General features: G+C 56.5%; 1 protein-coding gene across 7 annotated transcripts in view; it reads right to left on the bottom strand.

Moving 5' to 3' along the window:
* Positions 1–629: 629 nt before the first annotated feature.
* Rap1gap (RAP1 GTPase activating protein) overlaps positions 630–19,287 on the bottom strand; it is a 61,232-nt gene continuing 42,574 nt past the window's right edge. For 4 of the 7 annotated variants that reach the window (XM_070037708.1, XM_070037706.1, XM_070037704.1 and 1 more), the window contains 20 exons: positions 18,795–18,980; positions 14,810–14,913; positions 14,531–14,609; positions 14,140–14,193; positions 13,932–14,015; positions 13,666–13,766; positions 13,408–13,537; positions 12,316–12,471; positions 11,813–11,884; positions 11,105–11,191; positions 10,742–10,879; positions 9,068–9,199; positions 6,724–6,801; positions 5,704–5,813; positions 4,856–4,969; positions 3,240–3,363; positions 2,407–2,509; positions 2,046–2,152; positions 1,830–1,867; positions 630–1,572 (listed from right to left, as the gene is read on the bottom strand). In XM_070037708.1, the coding sequence (XP_069893809.1) occupies positions 1,859–1,867; positions 2,046–2,152; positions 2,407–2,509; positions 3,240–3,363; positions 4,856–4,969; positions 5,704–5,813; positions 6,724–6,801; positions 9,068–9,199; positions 10,742–10,879; positions 11,105–11,191; positions 11,813–11,884; positions 12,316–12,471; positions 13,408–13,537; positions 13,666–13,766; positions 13,932–14,015; positions 14,140–14,193; positions 14,531–14,609; positions 14,810–14,913; positions 18,795–18,980 (1,968 nt within the window). In that variant the 3' untranslated portion in view covers positions 630–1,572; positions 1,830–1,858. The remainder of the gene's footprint in view (positions 1,573–1,829; positions 1,868–2,045; positions 2,153–2,406; positions 2,510–3,239; positions 3,364–4,855; positions 4,970–5,703; positions 5,814–6,723; positions 6,802–9,067; positions 9,200–10,741; positions 10,880–11,104; positions 11,192–11,812; positions 11,885–12,315; positions 12,472–13,407; positions 13,538–13,665; positions 13,767–13,931; positions 14,016–14,139; positions 14,194–14,530; positions 14,610–14,809; positions 14,914–18,794; positions 18,981–19,287) is intronic. The other 3 variants (XM_070037705.1, XM_070037701.1, XM_070037703.1) reach the window with 1 other exon arrangement.

Genomic DNA, 19,287 nt, shown 5'->3' with positions numbered 1-19,287 from the left:
CACGCACCCATGCACACGCATATGCACCCAAGAAACCCCTGGCTGCCCACCCCAGTGCTCTTTGCCTTTTAGTGTCCTGTGCTGTGAGCTGGGGGGGGAGGGGGCAGGGCGGGGGGGGGGCGACTTTGCCCTACTCATCCCAAGTCCTGCCCACCTGCTGTCCTGCTTAGCGATCCCTTAGTGACCCCTGGTGGCCACCGAAGGGAAATCCTCAGAGTCACAATATCAGAAAGGAGGCCACAGGTGACTGAGTAGCTACTGTGAACCAGGTTTGTGAACACTGGCTCACTTGCTCTTATTTCCAGAAAGCAACACAGAAGCCAGAGAAACTATACCATTTCTCAATACCACCCAGCTAAGTAGAGAAGGTGCCAAGACTTAAACGCAGGTCTGCCCAACTCCAGAGTTGGGTTCTTCCTCCTGTGGGGAGTAGAATGAGGTGGGAGTAAGGATGGGGGAGGAGGGGAGGAAGCCACAGCTGGTGACCACAGGCCCTGGGGCTTGGCCTTGGAGGTGAGCCACACTCAGCAGCTCTGACAGGACAGGCCCATCTCCTCCACCTGACCGACCCTGGACATGTCAGGGGTCCGTGTGGACAAGGTTCACACAAAGCCAGGCCCAACTCCAGGTACAATAGCGATAAATAGAATTTATTTTGTACAACTGTTACTGACACACACGGCCACGGGGGCTGGCCTTTGGCGTGGCACCTACAGTGTGGGCGGACACACACGATGACACGGGCTCACAGCAGCTGTGCCTGGCGGGCTCCTCCACAGGGCGGGGGGTGGGGGGGCAGGGTGGATGAGACCTGAACTCAGGGCCCGTTGAGACCCCTCTGCCCAGAGTGGCCAGGAGTGCGGTGACAGGGGTTAAGCTGGGTGCTGGCTGAGATACCAGGGTGGTCTTCCTCCCCACAGAGGGCCCTGGTCTGTCACATGTAGGCAGTGGACAGGGACTTGGCAGAACTGTGGCAGAGCTGGAGGGTCCGGGAGGGGCGATGGGTCCAGCCAGCTCCCAGCCCCTTAGCCTACACAGGGCCTCAAGGGCCTCAGGAAGGGGGTTGGGGTAATGGGGGGGCCCAAGGAGAAGTGACCCTGCTGGGGCAGGTGCAAATCACGGTCTTCAGCCACCTCTAACAGAACAGCCACCATTCTCAGCAGATGCCCAGAAAAGGTGAATGGCGTGCCCACAGTCACACAGCAGAATCCAAATCAGAAGCCAACGCTCCCAGCCCAGGGCTCGCTCCACACACAGCCCATCTGCTGCTCTGATGCAGGGATCTGTGTCCACTGAGCTCTTCCTCTTCTGTCTCTCCCTCTGACTGCAGAGGGGCTCCCAGAGATGCCCAGGGTAGGGTCATGCCAGACCTGCAGTCTTGATCCAACTGACGGATCCCTTTCCAAACCCAGACCCCAGCCCAGGGTGGGGATGATGCCAGCAGCACCCACCCCCAGCTCTGGGTGGCTCTGCCCTGCAGAGACAGCCCAGATGGGTGGTCTGAGGAGAGGGCTGAGGGCCCTGAACATGGACTTGGCACAGCATCTTCACCTTGTGCTTCTGTGGCCTCATCTGCAGGGAGAGGGGACAAGATAGCTCAAGGCAGGGGACAGCAGGCAGGAGGGCCGCCCTCTGGAGGACCTTTGCTCTGTTCAGTTGGAATCCTCACCCTCTACGGCCCCAGGACCGCCAAGCCCTTCCAGACCCATCAAGTCCTCCCAGCACCTCAGTAGCATCATAAGCCCCACTGCAAGATGAAGAAACTGAGGCAAGGGATTCAACCCTTACCCAGGGCAACCCCCCCTACCCTCCCAGCCCACGCAGCTGACCTTCTTTCTACCTTCCTGCAGGCGGCCGGCTAGCAGCCCTGTGCGGAGAGATGGTGGCCAGAGGCAGGGGCAGGACAGGCGAAAGGGCAGGCAGGAGACAGGGAAGCACATATCACTGGGTGTGCCCAGCCCTCCTGGGCACCAGCTTCCCTGGACACCTGACCCATGCTTGCCACCCCATGGGGCTCCACTCCCTCCTCGAGCTTCTGCTCCTACCAGTGGGGGCGAGGGCTGCTCGGAGGTTTCCAGCTGGATCTTGATCTCAGGACATGCGGGGTCTCCTGACTTGCCAGCGTCTGCTGGATGGGGTGACCGCGAGGGGCCTGGGGAGGCGGCAGGGGAAAACCACTCACTGGAGCTGCTCAGGGAGCCATGGATGGGGGTCAGGGCCGGGCGCTTGGCACCAGTGCCCCTGCTCCATCCAGTCCCTCCCTAGGGACCATGAGCTCAGCTCAGCTCCTCACCAACCCCTGTCCTCTGACACAAAACTGCCCAGGGCAATGATCCACCCATTCCCCCCACCCCTGCCCTCTGTACCTGCCCACTCCCACCCAGGCAGGAGTGGTTGGCGCCCTACCTGGGGAGCTGCCCCCACTGGTGGTGCTGACGCTGTCCTCCAGCCACGTGCTATAGAGGAAGGAGTCCCGCTTGTGGGGGGTTCCTGAGGATGACACACTCTCCTGGGGAGGGGGGAGAGATCAGCCCCAATCACAGAGGACCCTCACCCTTGTGAAAACTAATTCCAGGGAGGGCACAGAAGGGCAGAGCTGCGCACTCCCCTCTGCTCATCTACTTGACACACACTTGTGTGTAGTCAAGTGTGGGCCAGGCCACTGGGCTAGAGATCCAGGCCCTGCCCTCAGGGAGCCTGAAGTCCAGAGGACAGCCAGGCTATGCACAGCCCCACTTGGCTCTTTGCGGCTCCAGAGCAGAGCCAGGCAAGGGGCAGGTGCTCGCGGAAGGAGTAACACAAAGTGTGAGCCAGGCAGGGCTCTGGGAGAGCACAACACGGGGCAGCTGTCACTTCTGGACCAGAAAACCAAGGTAAAGCTCTCAAGAGGAGAAGGTGAGACCAGGGAAAAAACAGTACGCAGGAGTCAGCTCAAGGAGGGGGAAGGAGGCAGGAGAGCTGTATGAGCAAAGGCCCCGTGGTGCAGACATCTGGGGGACTGCTAGGAGTGGTAAGGAATGGGATGTGGGAGGAAAGGACAATCAGACCTTCAATGGACCAAAGATGTAGACAGCACTGGGGGGAGAGGGGGGCCACAGACGGCTTTGGAGGAAGGCAAAGTTCCTAGGAGCAGTGTCCCTCCCCTGACCACATTTCAGCCTCAGCCAGCCTTTTCTTCCCAGACTACCTCCAGAGAGATGCCAGGCCCCTGTGGGTCCCCAGCCCCTTGGGCAGCTTACCAGGCCTGTGTCCTCCCCATCCATGCCCTCCGTCTCCTCCACCACGCTTGCGAAGCTGCTGGCGCTGGACGAGGAGCGGGAGAAGTCCTTCAGCACTTCCGCTCTCTGGGCAGCCGTGTCCACTCTGCCACAGACAGTGCCGTTAGCCAGCCGTCAGCCCTCATTCCCGGCCTCTCCCTGCCTAGGGGCCCAGCCTACAGCCATCCAAGCACCCTGTGGCCCCTGAGCCTCCCAGGCCTCCCAGTGTAGCCCCCTTAGAATGTGGAAAGACACAAGTGCCTCCCCAGCTCAATGCTCTCGTGGCTCCCCATTGCCCCCAGAGGACACCCAATTGCCTTGGCGTTCAGTGACGGGGGTGCACAGAGCCACCACTTGACAGCTGTCTGGTATATCTCCTTGATCACCCAAGTTATGTCACGCCATCATTGTAAGACCAATCTTGTAGACACAGGAGCTTGTGTACCCAGTCCAAGTGGAAGAACAGGGGATTGGGCCCCGGGACCCCCACAGCCCACTCCTGACCTCTCACAACTTTATTTCGTGCTCAGAGCCTTTGTCTGTCCTGGCGGGTCTCATTCCTTCTCTCAAATTAAAAAGAAGTTTGTCTTTCAAGAATCAGCCACTTTGGCTCCAAGCCTGTCTCTCTTGCTCCCTTTCCTGCCTTTGTTCCCTGCCTGACTCTAGCCAGTGCGCTCTTCCTCTCCAGATCCCAGCCAGCCTCTGTGCCTTGGTCCTGCCCACTGCCAGCCACCTCCAGTAGCTCATCTACTATCATCCTGGATATTCAGGAGACTGAGATAGATCTGAGGATTAAGGTTCAAAACCAGCCCATGCAGAATAGGCTGAAAATGGAGCTGTGGCTCAAGTGGTAAGAGGCACTGGTAGCTCATGCTGTAATCGTAGCTACTCGGGAGGCTAAGATCTGAGGATCACAGTTCGAAGCCAGCCTGGGCAGAAATGTCCCCATGAGACTCTTATCTCCAGGTAACCACTTAAAAACCAGAAGTGGCGCTGTGGTTCAAAGTGGTAGAGCACTAGTCTTGGGTTACAAAAAGGCTCAGGGACAAAGCCCAGGTCCTGAGTTCAAGTCCTACAACTGACAAAAATAAGTGTTAACCTTGAGCAAAAAAAAAAAACCAAGGACAGCAAAGGCCTGAAACTGGCGCACACACGCATATCTTCCAAAGGCTGCCAGGCTCAATATGAAAGTCAGAGCTCTCATACAGCCCCTGGGCACGGATCCCCTGCCGGCACTCAGACAGCAGCCGGGTTCAGCCCTGCGCCCCTTGGCACTGAGCATGCCTCACTTGCTGGCTGAGTCCCTGGCAACTCTCAACTTTCTCCTCTCGCTGAAGGCCAGTCCCGGCATGGCTGACTCTTCACTCGATCTTAATTCCAGTGCCTCCCCTTGGAGACACCCTCCCTGAAGACCCACGGAGAACACCACTGACCCCCTCCATGCACCCATCTTCCTCCTCTCCTCAGCATCTGGAAAGGGGTCTGGTGTGAATGAGGGTCTCAGACAAGCAGCTGGGGAACCCAGCCCCCCTGGGGCCCTCATGCAGTGTCCAGGTCCCTGAGCCTGGAGAGGATGAGGCCCCTACCCAAAGCCCAACCTGTTCTTGGTCGTGGGCATCTCTGGGGAGCTCTGGGTAGAAGAATTCTCCGACTTGGGCTCCTGTGAGGCATGCCCGCTGTCTGGGGTCTTCTGGCCAGCTGGGGGGCTTTCCCTGAGGGGCACACAGGGGCAGCAGGAGATCAGCACTGAGCCTGGCGGCAGGGTAGAAGGAGATCCTGGCATGAGGAGTGCTCATGAGAACGCTGCATCTGGCAAGCTCCAAGTAGCTGGCTGCCAAGGGGGCGGGGCGGGGGGGGGGGGAGAGGAGGGCAGGGGGGTGGGGGGAGGGGGCGCACGCTCACACGTACACACGACCTCCCAACTCATCTTCCACATGGCAGGGACCTAGAGAGCCCTCTGAGGAGACCAGGGGAGCTCAGGAGGCCCCTGCTGCACACACACACACTCCCCGCACTGATTTCCTATCCCAGGATGCAGATTGGGACAAAAAGTCTCAGAGATGTACAGTGACTTGTCCAGGGCCACACAGCCCTGATGCGGTGAAGACAGGACTCACCCCAGGACCTGCTTTCATGTTCCCAAGGTAACTCCATGCTCAGCCCCCTAAACAGACTCAAAGACCCCCTTACCCCGTGACCTGCTGCAGGCTGGCACTGACAGTTCACTGGCAGTGGAGACTGTGTTGCCGGCCCTGCCCTCAGCAACTGTATGGCCTAGGCAGGCCCCTGAACCTGGGACCAGGGAGCCAGCACACCACTGAGCGGACAAAAGCATGTCACGTTAGGTGATGTGGACCAGGAGGCGGACACAGAAGTGACACTGGAGAGGAAGTGGAGGCTGAGGGGCCGGCACTACCATGGAGAGGGGCTGGAAGGGGTCACCCACCTCTTCTCCTGCACCTCCTGGATGTTCTCAATGCCAATGGCGCTGCTGCGGCGGGAGCCGAATGGGCCTGACTTCTTTCTTGTGGGGCTCTTTCCGGGGACAATCAGTGACTGCAGGGAAAGGCCCCAGCTCAGTGCCACCAGCCCGGAGCAGCAGTGCCTCCCACCACCCCAGGGCCCTGCTGCCCACCCCCCTCACCGCCCCCCGGCCCCCCGCAGTGAGGCAGAAGTCATAAGCAAGGAGGACCCAGAGAAAATGTGCATTCCAAGGCAGGTGCCTGGCCAACAGAGGGGGATAAAGGCCCAGAGAGGGTCAGGGCCCCTCCTGAGATCACGCAGCAGGAAGCACTGGATCTTCGTCCAGGAGGGCTGGGGCACAGCTAATGGGACCAGGAGGGAGGAGCCAAGTTCTCAGAACAGCCACCCCTCCCACTAGGCTTCTTGGGCGCTGTAGCTGAGGGTGGGTGAGGAGCAGGGTAGCAGTCCGAGCCCAGCCTGCCGGCCTGCATCCTCAGAGCCCTCACAGGGGCTGGGGAGGCCCTGTGTTTGCACACAAGCCACCAGCTCTGGCCCAGGCACCAGAGCCATGCTGCCAGCTCCTGGGGGGAGGCAGAAGGTAGGCCCTGGGGAGGTACGAAGGGTGGGAGCCCTGACCAGGTCATGGTGGGGAGGGGCGTCAAGGCAGAGGGGGGATGGCATTCCATGCAGAACCGGCAATATTGGGGGACGTGCAGGCAGGCAGAGGGTCTCTGGGTACCAGATCCTGGCAGGGACTGGGCCAGGGTCCCAGGGGCCAAGTCAGGGCCAGCAGCCCTTGCCAAGGGCCACTGGCTCTGGCCCAGGTACCAAGCCCCAAAGCAGGTGCTGAGTGAGTGCCACCAAGCTGGTGGCACCCCGCCCTGCACACCCTTGGGCCTGTCCCAGGGGAAGGGGCCACGTCCCCAATATGGCCTCCATCCTGAGTGAGCAGAGAGCAGCGCGTGCAGGCAGCCTCCAGAGCCGGCACCCCGCGGACGACAACCTCTTCCACGCTTCCTATGCCTATGGCACTGCCCCGGCGTCCGAATCTACTCGCACTTTTCCCGGGAATAAGCAATGACTGGCAAGCAGCACAGGGCAGGGGCAAAGAGAGAGAGTCAGAGAGAGAGAGAGACAGACAGAGAGAGTCAGAAAGAGAGAGACAGAGAGAGACAGAGAGAGTCAGAGAGAGAGAGAGACAGAGAGAGAGACAGAGAGAGAGACAGAGAGAGTCAGAGAGAGACACACACAGAGGGAGGGGGAGGGAGAAGAAGAGGGAGAGGGAGAAGACACAGGGAAAGAGGAAAGACAGAAACAAGGAAATGGAGAGCCAGGTGGGAAGGGAGACATGAGGACAGGAGAGGGGAGTGATAGGTAGTTACATGGACAGGGACACAGGAGATATGACATGGGGCACAGAGAAAAACCAAGGGGCAGAGACAGAAACAGGAGGACACAGATGGGCCGAGGAGTGAGGGTCAGAGACAGGAGGAAAGAAGGGGAGGGAAGAAGGGTAACAAATGTGAGAAGAGTGGAAAACGGGCAGGAGGGCAAGCAGACAAGTGCAGGAGGAGGAGGAAGAAAAGCAAAGGCAAGAAGACAGAGACGGATCAAAGAGGGAGAGTGAGGCAAAGGAGAGAAAAGAGAGAGAACAGGAAAAGAGAGCAACATGAAGAGAGGGAGAGTTGTGCAAAAACAAAAACAGAAATGGCTCTGGTTACTGCCACGGTGGGTGCTGCTGGCCTGGCCCTGACCCTGGGGCCCCTCCATAGCCACCCACAGGAGGCTGGGACACTCCGTGGGAAGGAAGGGAGGGGCTGAGATTCTGGGTTGGGGGAAGGTTGAACCAGCTTCTCATGTAACAATGGGATTGGGGACCACTGGGCCTCACCTTGCTCCCCTGGCCAGACCAGACCACACTACAGGTGTGCAGGAGGGGGTTGCCTCCTGCCACATGACACAGCCTCACAGCACTGAGCACAGGGCATTGCATGCAGTAGACAATCAAGAGAAGGGTGAGTGAGTGAGTGGATGGGTGGATGGATAATGGATGGATATATGAACGGACAAATGGGTGGAGGCTGAAGGGTGGATGGATAGGTGGAAGAAAGGATGGTTGTGTGAACAGGCATATGGATGGATAAATCAAGGGATGGGTGCATGGGTAGAAGAATGGATGAAAGAATGGAGTGAGTGAGTGGGTGGATAGAGGAAAGCTGGAGGACAAGTGGGACAATGAATGGCTGGGTGGAAGAGCGGATGGGTGGATAAGCGGATGGGTGGATAGGTTGATGGATGGACAGATGAATGGACAAAAGGATGGATAAGTGGGAGAATGGATGGGTAGGGTGAATGGATGGATGGATAAGTGGAAGAGTGGAAGGTTTGATGAATGGTGAAAGAATGTGTGGATAAGTGGGTAGATGGGTGGATGGAAGGAGGGAGAGAGGGAGGAATGAATGGGGAGCAGAGCAGTAGGTGCAGTGTCTGGGGCAGGCACTAGGTGGTGCAAACCAGCTAGCCCAGGATACAGGCCTGTTTCTCCTGTCAGCCCAGCACTCTGAGTGTTCCTGGCAGACTCCACAGGGCCTGGCAGACAGTCAGTGATCACACAAGGAGGGGCTCAGTCAGGAGAAGCCCACATAGAAGCCAGGATCCTGACACATGATACACAGCCACAACCATAGACGGCCTGACTGCTGAGGACACATAGTAGGAGGTGCCATAGAGAAAATGCCCACATCGCAACGTGCTCCCTTACACACAGGAGGTGTTCACTGATATCCAGGGCTTAGCACACATCTTGTGCTCACACAGAAGCCCAGGTCCAAACACACAGTAGGGTGCTCACACAACAGCCCAGGGCTGGCCATACAGTAGGTGCTCACAGAATAGATGCCCACACAGCAATCCATTTCCTGACACACAGTAGGTGCTCACACAGCAGCTCAGGGCTGGGCACACAGGTGCTCCGAGTGCATGTCCACACAGCAGCCCATGTCCCAACACACAGTAGGTACTTCCAGAGACCTCAGGTTGGACAGAAGATGCCCACACAGCAGCCCAGTTCCCAGCACACAACGGACAGTAAATAAGGAATAGACGCAGAGGCCACAGGAAGTCACACCAAATGAGTAAAGGGCCAGGAGGAGGACGGGGCCAAGAGGCTGCAGGGTCTCAGCACCACAGGATCCTAGCTGGGACACTCGATCCACAATGGAGAGCAGCGGCGAGGCCAAGTCCAGAGCCTAGGACGGGCTCATGGACAGCGGGCCAATACAGGGGGGTGGGGCCGACCTCAGGGGCGGGAGCACTGAGGGCCCAAGGCGGGGGTGGGGGGCACTCACTATTCCAGCTGCCTTGGCCAGGTCAGGGTTGTTGGGCGTGAAGCTCCCGCTGTGGCTGGTGGACACTGTGCTGGGCTTCTTGTTGCTCAGGCCCATGGCGTCCATTGACTGGCTGCGGCTCCGGATGACTCTCTGTGCAAGTGAACAGAGGGTGGGGGCCACACAGCTGCCGAGGGCACCCAGACCTCGGGCCCCTTCCCCACCAATACTACGCACAGAGGTGACCCTGGGGAGTCCCAAGCCCTGGGGAGGACTCAGTTTCCCTACGTGCCACACAAGAGGCAGATGGACTCATACAGGGCGTTGGGACTAGCCTCACAGGATCTGTGGGCAGTCTCCTCTGCGGTGATGGTGAGGCTGGCAGAAGATACTGAGTCACGACCGAGTGAGCACAGAAGCCCCCACAAACCTGTTTCTTTCCTTCTGGAATCTTCCAAGACCCCCTTTCCTTTGCTTCCTCTTCTGCTTCCTCTTCCTCCCTTGTCTTCGCTCCCCCTCCCTTGTCCTTTCCAGACCATTCTATACTGAATGCTGTACACCCAGTACTGCCACTCAGTCCTCCTATACCTACCTTACACATGAGAAACTGAGGCAGGGGTGGGCCTGGAACTCGTATGAAAAACTGTATGCCCTTAGCAGTGAACCCTGCTGCCTCTGAGAAGTGCTTCAACCTCATCTGGGTGCCCTGTCTGGCATGTACCACAGTGGAGCCACCGTAGTCCTCACACACACCACCACAGGTGCAGATGCTCGCCCACTGCTCTGCTTCTCCGGCGCGCAGAGGCACGGCTGCCCAGCCTTCTTTCTCAGTGTCCCTTCCAGGCAGTTGGGCTAGTCCCCTTATGCAAACCCATAGCTGCTGCTCTGGGGTTTTCCTGGGCAAAGCCAACCCCCGCTGGGCACCTGAGGAGGGGCAGTTCTCGTCATGGGCCCACTGCCAGGGGTCCTGCAGCTGAGCTCAGGTCTGCCAGAGGAGGAGAAGGAACTGACTCCCTTCCTCTGCCTTTTGCTCTTTAACTCGCCAGGGCACTCGCCCAGTTGCTTTGTAACAACTCAGCAACAACTGTATGGTCAGTGGTCATGACCCCAATACCATGCTCTCCACATGGAGAAACTGAGACTCGGAGGACGTCCACACTGGGAAGTGGCGGAGCTGGGGTGTGAGCCCAGGGAGGCTGTGCTCTTAACTCCCCACAGCCCAGGGAGACCATCGGCCAGCTCCTTCTATGATAGTCCCTCAGTCCACCTACTTTCTAGAACCTCTTGTTGTCCCTCAGTCCGGAGGCCTCTTACTCTCTGCTGTGCCTGCCAACTTGCCAGCCATGGCCCATGGCACCAGCAGCAGCTACCCAGGGGTGCCCAGGTGAACTGGTCCCCAGGCCTGGGTCTCTCACCCCCAGACTTTAAGCCAGAGCCCCACAGTACACATTTCTTCCCGTCTTAAACAGCCAAAGGGACAGTCCACAACCCCAATTCCAGGTATATCATAAAACTGAAGTCTACCTAGTCACACCCCGAACAATCATCCCACCTCTAACTGAACCTCCAGAGTTCAAGATGGGCTCAGGGACCACAGCCTTCACCTCTACTGCTGGCCCCAAGGCCCCACCCTGCTCCTTGTTCATCACCCCCAGCTCAGGCTCCCTTGAGCCTAGGCAGACCCCAGCCCTTCACCTTGAAAGACTCAAAAAAGCCTCCTCCACCGCCGCCGTTCTCCATCTTGTCCTCATCACCGCCCAGGCCCATCATGGACTGGCTGTGGATGTGGAGCTCCTCATAGAGTGTCTCTAGGAGGGCCACGCGCGTCCGTTCCTGTGGGCCAGACGGGGCAGGAGGGACTGAGGGGGTGAGCTACAGCTCCTCACCCTGAAGCTGTCTGCCTTCATCCACAAACCCAGTGTATGCTGATATTCCTCTCCTCCATCCTTTCATTTCCTCTCTCCACAAATAGTTTGAGACAGCAAGAGAGAGAGAGAGAGAGAGAGAGAGAGAAAGCACACTAGCACAAGCACTAGAGGTAACCCACCCCATCCTCACCTCCAGTTTGGCAAACTTCTCAGCTTTGTAGCAAGCATACTCTGCGTTGATCAGCTTTGTCAGCAAAAATTCCTGGAACTCAGGCCCCTGGGAGCCCCCAGTGTGGAGATGAGAAGAAGCATCAAGTGAGCACAGATGCCAGAAGAGAAGCTCTCTCCCCACCCCTCCCCCCTTCCTCCCCACCCCCCAGTTAGCTGAGCCTCTTCATTCCCAAAGGGCATCACCTCAGGCTCAGCTCCCCAGCCTTGGTCCTGGACCATGCTAGAGCCCCTGTGCCCTTCACAGCTGCCCACTCCCTCTGGAGAGCAAGGCCTGCAGGTGCTACGGTCTAGGCTGTCATCGCCTACGGCTGAGTGCAGGGCAGTGGCTCATGCCGTGGGCTGGGCTGAAGCCAAAGAGAGGTGACAGAGACACATGCCCCTCCCCAAACATTTTAGAAGAAGATTGACCCATGGGCAGAAAGAGAGAAGAAAGTCTAGTTGGCTATGAAAAATGTAAAGCAGTCACGTAGCTCATTCCACGACTTTCTTTAAAAGTCACCCTCTTATTCGAAAAGAAGAGCCAGCCCAGCCAGCTGTGAGGGAAGCCCAGGTGCCCTGCTCAGGGTGGGCTTCAGGATCTCAGGACGGAAATGTGGGCTCCTTAGCCCCTTCCCATTTAGCCCTGCTCGGCCCTTGCGGGGGGGGGGGGGAGGAGGGTGGTTCTCACCTTTCTGAACACAGCAGGGTCTGGGAGCGGTGGCCCAAAAAAGGGCACATCATCTCTTGCAGTGACTGAGACCTGGAAGGGAGGATGGCTGTCCCCATGGGGTCTGGAGAGTCCCCTATCCCCAGCGGTCCCACCCAAGTGGGGGGATCTCCATGACTCCTGGGGTGGGGATGGGGGGTCGGCGATGGAACCAATGCTCTTTACCAGTTTCATCTCCCACAGCTTTTGTCCTGAATTTGAGAAGGGGTTTGTGGGGAAGGGGCTCACAGAGATAGAGAAGGCAGAGGAGGCTAAAGGAGGCAAAGGACAATGGTATCCAACCAGGAGGTAGAGGGGGCAGCTGGCCACTTTGAGGGGGTGAATTCTGGGGAGCAAGAAGGCATGATGGGACTCTACCCGCTCACAGCCCTGGAGTCCCTGCTCACAAAGGAAGTGGGAACTGAGGTCTCCAAGAGGCAAAGCCTCCTTGGTGGGGTCCAGAATCTGGCCAGGAAATCACCCACCTTATAGAGGGGGCCATCTGAGCCACCCCCCTCCGCCTGCACCACCACGTAGGCGTGTAGGAAGTTGGATGCAATCATGTCGGGCACGAAGGGCGTGTTCTCGTCCTGGAAGACCACTGCCACGATATCGTTCCCGATGTGCCGCTTCCGCTGCAACTGAGCACAGGGACGCAGCCCTCTCAGCCTGCCCACACTGTGTGGGGTTGCCCAGAGGGTGTGGGAGGGCTTGGGACAGGTAGAAAGCACGTCTAAGGGTTTGCTACATCCTCCACCACCCCCCCAAAAAGTGAAAATTTGTCTTGAAATTATTTCAGTTTTCTTAGAAACTATGACAGATGAGGAAAAAACAAAAAAACAAAAAACAAAAAAACGAGGCCAAGAGCAAAATGATTTGCAAGATCCTACTTGTAAAAAGCTCAAGAGCCTGGAGCGAGGTCTCCTGGTTTACTGGCTTTATGGCTCAGCCCTCTATGTAAATACTGCAAACATGATCAGTGGAAGATCTCACAGGAAGAAAAGCCACTACAAATAAGAAAGACATATTTGCATTTTTCTTCCCTTAACCCTCTAAGCACTCTGGGCTGGGGAGTGGCTAAGTCAGGAAGCTCAGGACAAGGTGAGCAGATGTGGAACTCAGTTCCTTGAACACGTCCTTCTCCCCTTCTTTCTGCCTGGATCATCCCATCTCCCTCTCCTAGTTCCTAAAATCACTTTGTCTCAAAACCTCTTCCTGCCTCCCAGCTCTGCCGAGTCTGTCTCTCTGTGACCCTTGCTCTCCACAAAGATGCTGCCTCTCCTTCACTGGACTCTTGCCAAGTAACGGGTCCTCGTCACATCTTTTTTCGTATGCACCCTCTTTTCTACTCACCTATCAGGCAGGCACCATTATCACCCCATTTCAGTGATGTGGAGGCTGAAACTTTCCAGAACTGTGGCAGCCCATCTCCCCCGCCCTGACTAGAGCCCACAACTGGAACTCGCATATTTCCATGTCCTTATCTCAGCCAAGCACGGGGCTAGAGAGATGGGCATGGAGCAGACAGGTGGAGGGGCTCAGGTAGGCAGTAGGAAGCAGGTGGGTGCCCAGGCTACCTGCTGGGCGTCCCCTTCCGTGTAGGGCAGCTTGGTGGACACGTGAAACATGATCTCCTTGTTGCGGAAGTTGCAGTACACAGACTCGGTCCCTGTCTGCCCGTGGGTCACATCCAGGCCTCCTCGGAACCTGCCCCGGGGACCCCCAGCCATGGCTCAGTCTCTGGCCCCAGCCAGGCCTCCATGGGGCCAGGCCAGGCGCTCCCTCCCTGCCCAGGGACATGGGGCAGCTCTGCCCGGTACACTCCTGTAACTCACCCCTTGAAGTCCTGCAACTTGACCTTCTGGCCCAGAAATTCCAGGAACTCTACAAAAGCTGGGCTTTCCTCGTTGGTGCTGAAGAGTTCTTCCTCAGAGGTCTGGGGACCACACAGCGGCCAAGGTCATGGACCTGGGGCTCCTGAGAAGCCTTCCCCTCCCCACCCTCTCCCAGCCCCAATAAATCCCAGAGGGGCCCTGGGCAGCCCCTCGCCCCTGGGCAGTTGGTCCTGGCAGGGAGGGAGTAGGGCAGGGGTGAGGCGCACCTGCCCAAGCTTCTGGTAAATGACTCCAAACTTGAAGTTATTGCTGATGACATGCTCATCAAAGGTGACGATGAGCCGGGAGGCCTGTGGAGAGCACAGAGCAGGCCCTGCTCACAGCCATTCTCCTCAGCATCCCCATGAGTCCAGCGCTGTGCCTGCCCTTCCCCCCGCCCCAGCCTCCAGGAGCAGGGTCCAGATGACACCATACCTTAGGGTAGAGCACAGGGTAGAATCGATCCACATTGACATCTTCACACACGAGCTGCAGGAGGAGACAGGAGAGGAGTGTGAGATGGAACCAGACAGAGAAGGACTTCCAGCTCCAGTGGCCAGGGCTGGGAAGAGGCAGGAGCCATGCTGGAAACACTAAGGGCTGAAGCAGGCCTGGGGGCTCACTGCTGCTTAGAATGGGGCTCAGTGAGCTGGGTTCCTGGGATCCCAGGATGCCATAAAATGTGCCAAAACATGCGGGAGTGGTGTCAGGATAACAGCAGCATCGTGGACGCACCACAGAGGCAGGGGACAAGTGAGAGGTAGGACCACAAAGGTGCGGCCGGCCCCAGCCCCCCCGGGGTCTGTGATGGGAACCGAGGCCTCACCTTTGCCATCTGGACCACATTAGGAAACTCGGTGAGGCAGGAGATGGGGATGACATCATGGTATGTCCGGCACTTGGTCCTGAGAGGAGAAAGCCCTACAGTGAGAGGCTGGGCACGGACGCCAGGCCTGGCTGGGATGTTCACTTGCTGTGTGATGGCAGGCACGCCCCTGCTCCTCTCTAAGCCTCCATGAGGACAGTGGGTAAATGAGACAGGGGCCCGAGTTACAGCCCTCAGCCCTCTGGGCCATCAAAGAGTCTCCCCTCTCACTGCTCTTACCTGAGCAGCAGCCGCAGGTGCTCTTGATCCCCAATGACATCATACTTGAGTGAGAAAACCAGATGGCCCAGGGCAGTGTCCAGTGAGTAGTAATTGAAATGCTCCTTTGGTGGGAGAGGGTGGGGAGATGAAGTCAGCCTGGGAGCTTCTGGAGACCAGAGAGCCCACTCTCCCACAGGAGCTCTTTCACCAAGTGGCAGTGTCTTGGCCACTAGCAAGCTCACATCAGAGTTGCCACATGCCTGCTGGGCAGCCGGAGAAAGTTCCCTTACCTTTCTGTATCTCCCTGTCCTAATCTATAAAATGGGAGCAAGGGCCAGGTGGCTGGGGACTCACATCTGCAAGCTTAACTACTCAGGAGGCTGAGATCTGAGGATCAAGGTTTGAAGTCATGCCAGGTTGGAGAGTCTATGAGACTCTTAGATCCAATTAACAATCAACAAGCTAGAGGTGGAGCTGTGGCTCAAATGGTAGAGTGCTAGCCTTGAGTCCAAAACTAAAGGACAACTTCCAGGCCCTGAGTTCAATCCCTGGTACCACCAAAAATACATACATACATACATACATACATACATACATACATACATACATACATACATACATACTGGAAGCAAGGCCACCTACCTTGACAGTGGCAGAGACTGAAGGAAATAAAGTGCCTGGCACACACTCAATACTGGGATAGGAGAAGTGGAAAGGGAAGGGGAGGGCAGAGGAGGGGAGAGATTTGCCAGAGTGTAAGGAAGGCCCTAAAATCCCCAGCACTAAAAGGAAAAAGAAAAGCCTCTCAATTGTGGCTTGATGGCCCCTGAAACCAAGGCCAGTGAGAAGCAGGAAATGAAGCATCTCATACCAACACAGGGTGGCTGGCAGGGCGGGTCTCCACCCTCCTGCCTCACCTGGAGCAGAGGGTGCAGGGCTGGGCAGGACAGTCGTTGCAGGAATGGCACTCCAGATGACCACCCAGGGCTGGCACCTCTATGTGGGGAAGTCCCCAAACCAGGGCCTAGGGTGCAGGTGACGTCACCCCACCCTGGCCTAGGCTCCCCCTGAGGGCCCAGCCCTGGGAATGGAGCTGGCTCCCCGGCCATGCTCCACCCTAGAACATAAATCCTATTCGAGCAGGAACACTTGTGCTCCAAGGCCAGGCAGAGAAAGTGGCAGGGCCAGGGAGTAGGCAGGGAGGGCTGTATTCAGCAGGTCAAGCACACTCACTGGACTAGGGCAGAGCCCCCATGCAAAGCTGGACACAGAGTGGCAGAAAACCTCAAATGCTTGGCAGGGATGGTAGGTACTTGGCAGAGAAATCCTTTCCACTCCCAAATGCAGAGGAGACCAAGGGACATGGTGGGAGATCGACTGAGGGTTCCAGGAAGCTAACATGTGAAGTTCCCCCTTGTCTCCGCCCTCTGCCAGCACAAGGCCCAGTGCCTAAGCACCTGGCTGCCTCCCAGGTGCCCAGCATGGAAGCCAGAAGTGGCCCTGCTAACCTGATCCTGTTACTCACCTCCACCAACTCCCCCCTAGCCTACAGCTCTTCGAATCCCGCTGTGCTCAGGCTCCCCTCCTTTATCTGTCACTGCCATTCCTCAGCAAACTGTCCAGAGTGCCAACAATGAGCTGGGCCAATACAGTCCCCAGAATCCCACGCCTGCCAGAGACCCAGCTAAGAGCCCTGGACAGCAGACACCTGAGATGCAGGTGTCCTCCTCCCCAGGGGGCTGGGGAGAAGGTGGAATCTGCACTGCACTCTGGCTCCATCGCCCACCCACCCAAACAGCACCAGAATTTTCTAGTTAACTCAGTGCCCTGGGCTCAGACTAAGGTGAGGGCTCACCTCTCCTCCCAACACAAACACAAACACACACACACACACACCTCTCTCTCTCTCTCTCTCTCTCTCTCTCTATCTCTCTCTCTCTCTCACACACACACACACAGCTGAGAACCCTGTTATTCAGAACTGGTTCAATTCCAGGCTAGGCAACTCTGTGACCTTCCCCAAGTAACTTCACTCTGAGCTTCAGTTCCCTCTTCTCTAAAAACAGGACAATCTTAGCAGGTGCTGTGTCTCCTATTTGTAATCCTAGGGACTCAGAAGGCTGAGATTGGAAGGATTGAGGTTTGAGGCCAGCCTGGGGAAAATGTTTCTTAGATTCCATCTCAGCTAATAAAAAGCTAGGCATAATGGTTCATGCCTAGCATCAAAGCTACTTGGGAAGCATAAATAGCAGGATCACTATCCATCCTGGCTCGAGGAAAAAGCAAGACTATTCCAGTAAGGGTCAGGGGGTGATATTGTCCAAAAAGAAATGTACTTTTTTTTTTTCTTTTTCTTTTTTTGTTGGTTGTGGGGCTTGAACTCTGGGCCTGGGTGCTGTCCTCAGCTCTTCAGCTCAAGGTGAGTGTGCTACCACTTGAGTCACAGTGCCACTTCCAGTTTTCTAGTGGTTTATCCTGTCCCCGGCTGGCTTTGAACTGTGATCCTCAGATCTCAGCCTCCTGAGTAGCTAGGATTACAGGCGTGAGCCACCAATGCCTGGCATTTTTAGTTTTTAATGTAATTTTTTCTTGTTATTATAAAGGTAATATACAAAGGGGTTACAGTTACATAAGTCAGGTAAAGAGTACATTTCTTGCCGGGTGCCGGTGGCTCACACCTGTAATCCTAGCTACTCAGGAAACTGAGATCTGAGGATTGTGGTTCAAAGCCAGTCTCAGCAAGAAAGTACCTGAGACTCTTATCTCCAATTAACCACCAGAAAACCGGAAGTGACACTGTGGCTCAAGTTATGGAGCTCTAGCCTTGAGCTGAAGAGCTCAGGGACAGCACCCAGGCCCGGAGTTCAAGACCTAGGACCAACCCCTCCCCCCAGAAAAAATAAAGGGGCTAGAAGCTTGGCTCAATTAGTAGAGCACTTGCCCAGCAAGCATGAGATCCTGAGCTCAAACCCCGGAATAACAAACACACACACACACACACACACACACACACACACACACACACACACACACACACACACACACACACACACACACACACACACACACACACACACACACACACACACACACACACACACACAACTAGGATAATCTTGATCTCACAGAGGGATTACACACATATAACAGAACAACAGCTACCATTACTTGTGTGCTTACTATGTGTGAGAAATGATTCTGTACGTTTTTACATCTAAATTTTACTCTCAGATGAGGCAAGCTCAAGAAGGTAAAATAACTTACCTAAGAAAATCTAAGATTTGCACCCGGGCCTTGAGGCTTGGAGCCCATCCTGCATTTCCTCTTTTTGGTGGGAGACAGACACAGAGACAGCACCCACAGGGCACCTAACACAGACAGCCCCACACAGCTCCTCCCCTCGGGCATCCTCAGCCTCACCCAATAACTCTTGAACACCCTTGGGCAACACCCTGCCAAGCAGTTACTGGCAGGGCCTCTGCCCTGGGGCTAGGGTGGCATCAGTCTAAGTCAAGCCACGCCACTACCTGCTACAGTGACTTCCCACCCCCTCCCAAGCAAGGTGTTTGTCTCTGTTTGTTGCTGTATACCTCGTGCCCAGAACAGGGCCAGGTACACAGCTGCTGCTTATTATGTGCTCACTCCCACAAGCACTTTGTTCTAGATGTCTTTTAAATGGCCTAATAGGAATTGTCTCATTAAAGCCTCAGGTACCTTCATGATGGTGTCATCACCATCATCTTTACAGTTGGGGAGACTGAGGCACCATGCCTGGTGCCTCAAGGAGCAGGTGGCCAAAGATAGGACTCACATCCTACTAATATCTGCTGTTAACCACTATCGTCCTACTGCCTTCCACAATACTGAGTGAATGACTCCACATGCATGCTCCCTGAAACCCAGACCCCAGCCTAAGGGTTTTTCTCCCTGCCTGGGCCTAGTGTCCCATGAGGTTGGACTATGTTCCACCCCAGCTGGCTCCCAACACCTGCTGGCTACACACCTTGCCGAGAAAGTGCTTCCGGTAGATGCGGGCTGTGGGATTGCACTCCAGCTTCACCTTGGTGGTGGGTGACTGTAGAGGCTCTGTCTCAGGGATGCTGGTGATCTCATGGTTGGTGCCCTCAATCCAGTAGCCCCCAAATTGGGGCAGCAGGATGAGGGGGAAGGGCCCTTCGCGCCCCAGAACCTGAAAGGAGACTCAACTGAGAGCTGCCCCATATTGTGCCTACTTTGAGTCTCAGGGGCAGCCTCCTAACTGTGACCTGGAGCCATTTCTGCTATGTCTAAGAGGTACCCAGAGCTGGGTGGGCCCAAAGCTCACATCCGTTCTCTCTGGGGAACCTGCTCCTTCTGAGATCGCAGCAGCGCCAAGCCCCGTGTGCCAGTAACAAATGAATGGGCAGGTGGGTGAGCCTGGAGCTGTGGCCTTGGCAGGAGGCTTAACTATTTGGCCCAGAAGGCCCAGGAGTTCCAGTCTCTAGTTTGAAGACCTA

The sequence above is a fragment of the Dipodomys merriami genome, unplaced genomic scaffold, assembly GCF_024711535.1.
Source record: "Dipodomys merriami isolate MVZ:Mamm:240054 unplaced genomic scaffold, mDipMer1.0.p SCAF_28, whole genome shotgun sequence".
Lineage (NCBI taxonomy): Eukaryota > Metazoa > Chordata > Mammalia > Rodentia > Heteromyidae > Dipodomys > Dipodomys merriami.
Note: the sequence above shows the minus strand (reverse complement) of the source record. Positions and strands in the feature narration are given on the sequence as shown.